Source organism: Galeopterus variegatus, unplaced genomic scaffold (genome assembly GCF_000696425.1).
Source record: "Galeopterus variegatus unplaced genomic scaffold, G_variegatus-3.0.2 Scaffold13643, whole genome shotgun sequence".
Taxonomy (NCBI): Eukaryota; Metazoa; Chordata; class Mammalia; order Dermoptera; family Cynocephalidae; genus Galeopterus; species Galeopterus variegatus.
Window position 1 is genome coordinate 22,441 of NW_007739754.1, and position 4,642 is coordinate 27,082.

Here is a 4,642-nt window from a genome sequence, read left to right on the forward strand (position 1 = left end):
CAGTTAAATAAAAGCAAATGAAGCCCATAGATGTTAAAACATCAAAGTAAATTATAATCAGGCTTCATAGAAACAGATAGGAATCTGGCTTTTGAGGAAGAGTCTCACAAACATCTGAAGGTAACATCACTGATAGTAAAGGGATGATAAAGGTAGAAGCTCCTCTGCCTTGCATACAAGGTTACCTCATAGATGACCTTCCCTTTCTTTTCTGTTCCAGAGTACATGAGCAACATGGGGCAAGGTCCTTTTTCTGTGCCAGGTTCAGGCTTACTTGTCTTTTTAAACTTTTTTTTTTTTTTTAACTTTAGAAGAATTTTAAATCTAGTTTGGGGGATGATTGTTTCTTCTGTGAATCACCATTCGGATCTCTCTTTTTTAAAAAAATCTCAGTGTAACTGAGTATGACTATATGTAACAGTATAACTGCAGTTAGAAGTATATGAGGCATTAAACATCAAGTCTATGGTGGACAAATCGAACTCAAATCTTGGTTCTTCCAGTTGTTAGCTATATGTATGTTAGTGAATTACATAAACAGTTTTGAACTTTTTATTCCTTAAATGCCCATCTCAGTTGGGTGCTATAAAAATTAACTGAGGCAATCCATTGAAAACATTTCACCGAGCATTTGACACACAAAAAATAATTTAGTAAATGGTAGCTTATTTTTACTTTGAAAAGTTTGGGACTAATTAAATTTATAATTTATCAATCTAATTTTTGCTAAATGAGATAAAAACAGCTTCATTTTTTTCTAAGAAAAATATACACATTTTAAGTAAGAGGTATGGACGAACCCTCAAAAAGTTTAAGATATGTTGATCAACACAAAAAAATATTAAAAATAATGAAATTGCTTAAAATATCTTAAAATAACTCCTTAACTTTTACATTTTCATTTTGTTGATTTAAAAATGAAGAATATCATGTTGCCAACTATTTCAAAAAAGGCTATTACCCTATTACCTAAGACAAAATAAAAGGAATCATTGATGCAATAAAAACATTAATCATTACTTGTGATAGCCACCATTTGTGAAGTGCTGACTATGTACTAGAAACTTTGCAATGCTCTTTATATTTATAATCTTATTTAATCCTCATACTCAGTCCAGGAGAAAGGAACTATTACTGATTTCTTTCTTTCTTTTTTTTTTTTGCAGATGAGGAAACAAGTACAGAAATGTGAAATAATTTACCCATAAAACAGTTGTTAACTGTAAAAGCTAAAATGGTTAGCCAAACTGTTTGAAAAGTACAATTTCTAATCACATACTTATATAGAACAGACCGTGAATTTTAATAGTGTGAAGTGGCTCCTGTTTAAACTGTATAGCATTGGTGTTGCTAAATTCTCAACATCAAGGTAACTCTGTGAACACTATTCTTCTCAGCAGAATGCAGAGAAAGTGGAGTGCTAGGTAAATTATTAATATGCATAATTATAAATAAGTAAATAATATTTTTAGAAAAATAAAAAATATTGTGCTATTACACTTTGACATTTTTTACAGATTGTCTATGTAGCAAACTTGAAATAAAAGATACCAGATGTTGATCTATTACAAAATAATCCAAATTTCTCAGTATCACATTGTTCAGATAAAGCCACTGTTTCCCAATACTGTTTCTTCAATTATTGATGAAGATATTGTGATTAAAGACGATTAAAATTTTTCTCTCTCTTTCTCTCTCTCTCTTTCACTATCTCCTTTTGCAGTTGAACAACTCAACATTTACAAAATGCCTTTCATGTGGAAACCACTGAGAATGACGTCATGGATGAGACATACCCCGAGTGAGTGTGAGCACTCAATGTGAAGAAAAAGCTCCTTCATCCACTAGCATCATGACGCTGGATAAGACACAACTAAAAGTCCTCTGATCTCTGTGCAGTGATTCTTAGATTATTTGATAGCCAAACACAATTTTTCTATGATTCTCTTCAGTGCATTTCTTACCTCCTGATTTCTCAAGCTATAGATCAATGGGTTTAACATGGGAATCACCACCACATAAAACACAGAGGCAAATTTATCTGTGTTCAGAGAATGGCTTGATTTGGGCTGAAGGTACATAAAAATGACTGTCCCATAAAATATTGTGATAGAGGTCAGATGGGAAGCACAGGTAGAAAACCCTTTCTGTCTTCCTTCAGCAGAATGTATCCTTAGGATGGCAAAGAGGATGAAGACATAAGAAATGATCACAATCACTAAAGAACAAAGGGTATTGAACCCAGCAATGATTAACAACATTAGCTCTTTGACACGAGTGTCAGAACAGGCCAAAGCAACTAGAGGAACATCGTCACAGTAGAAGTGGTTGACCACATTGGAGTCACAAAAAGACAAATGGAATGTAGCCACTGCCTGTACAAGACCCACAGTGAATCCATAAACATAGGAGCTAACAACTATTTGAATACAGAGTTTCCTAGGCATGAGAATAGCATAAAGTAAAGGGTTACAGATGGCAACATACCGATCATATGCCATGATTGTAAGCAAGTATTGTTCACAGACAACAAATGTGATGAAACAGCATAACTGAATGGCACATGCATAGAATGTTATACTTTTATCGTCACACAGAAAATTTGCCAAGGTGTTGGGGGTGACAGATGAAGTAAAAGAAAAATCAACAAAAGCCAAATGGCTGAGAAAAAAATACATGGGTGTGTTAAGTTGAGGACTGATTTGAATTAGCCCAATCAAACCAAGATTACCCACGACACTAGCTAAGTAGACTACTAGGAATATACCAAAGAGAATGGTTTGAAGTTCTGGATTATCTGTGAGCCCTAAGAGGATAAACTCTGTCATTGTTGAATGGTTGCCTTTGGCCATGGAATAGGTTTAAAAGTTTTCTGCATTAAAACTTTCCAGCACACACTGAGTAATCTTGTTCCCATTGGCAGTAATCAAGCAGATATTAGGAGATAGTTCTGGTCCAGTGGGATCATATGTTGAACGTATTCAAAGGAGTTCAAGTTGGTTCTGCTTTCAGAATTAAGTAACTTATCACAGGTAGAGATTCCAAAACATGCAACTCTGTGGGGATTTGTAAAGATAAAAAGATGGTATTTTAAAATTTTACATAATTGAAAAATCTATGTATGTCTATTTTTAATAAGAGAAAATAAAGATTGAGAGTTATTAGAAAACAGATAACGAAACCTTTTTTAAATGATTGGAATACTAAAAACAAAATTACACAATTTTTTTTGGAAAACATTAATTAACAGAAAATAAATTTTTAAAAGTTTATTCCAAAAGGGGTAATATGAAATGTCCTAAAGAAAATTTGGTTACTGATGATCTTTATACCAAACACATAGGGTTTTTAAAAATTCATTGTTTTTTTCCTTTATATATCTATGGTTCCTAGTTTTTCTTCAATTGCTATGCAGTATTTTTGAATTAAAAAGAAAAAAATGCTTAGAAATGTGGATAGTCTTTCTTCTTTTGAAATATGCATAATGGGATTAAAAATACATCAAGCGATTCAAAAAACACATTTATCACCTATCTTCAAACATTCCAACACAGAGCAGGAGAAGAAAAAACTTCTAGGATGAGTTTGTAGAAGTACAAATTGGTTTCTAGCTAATTAAAGAGGGACAACTTTCAATTATCTTTATTTGAACAGAAGATATACAAATTTGACTTTTTTTTCTTTTTTATCTAAGATTATCTTTACAACAAGTCTATAGATTGAGAGTGTGGATGGTTTTCATCCTCCTTTTCATATGTGGAAACTGAACCTGAGAACTTAAGCCTTCTTTATATTTTATGATTGGTATAGGGTAAGGCAGAACGCCATTAGACCTTGATTCCATAACCTCAATTTGTAGTTTACGCAAATGATCTCCTTTCAGAGAGGTAAGAATTTCCCCATAAACCAGAGATCAAGGCAATTTTGGACAGGCAATCTGTAAGTTTGTGCATGTCAATTTCTTAGAACAGTGCCTATCTCATGCTATGTCCAGGTAAATTAATTTTGGCTCTTGATAGTGTTAATATTAATTAGATGGAGGTTTACTCTGCAGAAGCCTGAGTGTAATTCTCATTATACTATGACTGCAGGATCTTATTCCTTTTTGCAACATTTTGAAGAACTTTTCTGTTGCTTCACTTAGTCGCAATCTTCTAATATTTAGCTCTCCTGCCTCTTATTTTCAGTACTTCCATTGTTGTGCTGAATTGAAGCCCTTGTGTCTTTTGCTCTGATACTACCAAACTCTCCAACATCTGAGATCATTTCGCTCTTCTTTTCTTAAAATGAAACTTGCCTCCTCTTTGAAAACCTGTTTCTCTCCAGGCCACTTCAGTGCTCTCTTTGAAACTCTTCACCTATTTTAAATTTAGCAGGTTAGATAAGGTATTGTTGATTCTTGGAGAATTGTTCCATATTTATTATTACACTTTGCATTTGTGTAAACTCCCCTGATGCTTTGAGCCTTATATATTTAGTTAATCCTTATTCATTGAAAACTTTGGCACCAAGGTCATGCTGTCCTTCCACAAAGTTGTCATTAGTTCCCATGCACATCACACATTTAATCTATAGCTTCTCAGATTCTTAATGTCTTAATATCGGTGACCCCACCACCATTACCTTCAGCCTCCCACTCCCA

At 33.4% G+C, this 4,642-nt stretch overlaps 1 protein-coding gene across 1 annotated transcript; it reads right to left on the bottom strand.

Annotated features, from left to right (window-relative positions):
• Positions 1-1,910: 1,910 nt before the first annotated feature.
• Positions 1,911-2,852, bottom strand: LOC103581668 (olfactory receptor 5AL1-like). Its single transcript, XM_008563444.1, has one exon. It carries the CDS (start codon positions 2,850-2,852, stop codon positions 1,911-1,913), a length of 942 nt encoding a protein of 313 aa, XP_008561666.1.
• Positions 2,853-4,642: the final 1,790 nt, after the last annotated feature.

Bases quoted from the DNA above. Each gene is read 5' to 3' on its own strand.
- LOC103581668 (XM_008563444.1), bottom strand. From the start codon at position 2,852: ATGGCCAAAGGCAACCATTCAACAATGACAGAGTTTATCCTCTTAGGG.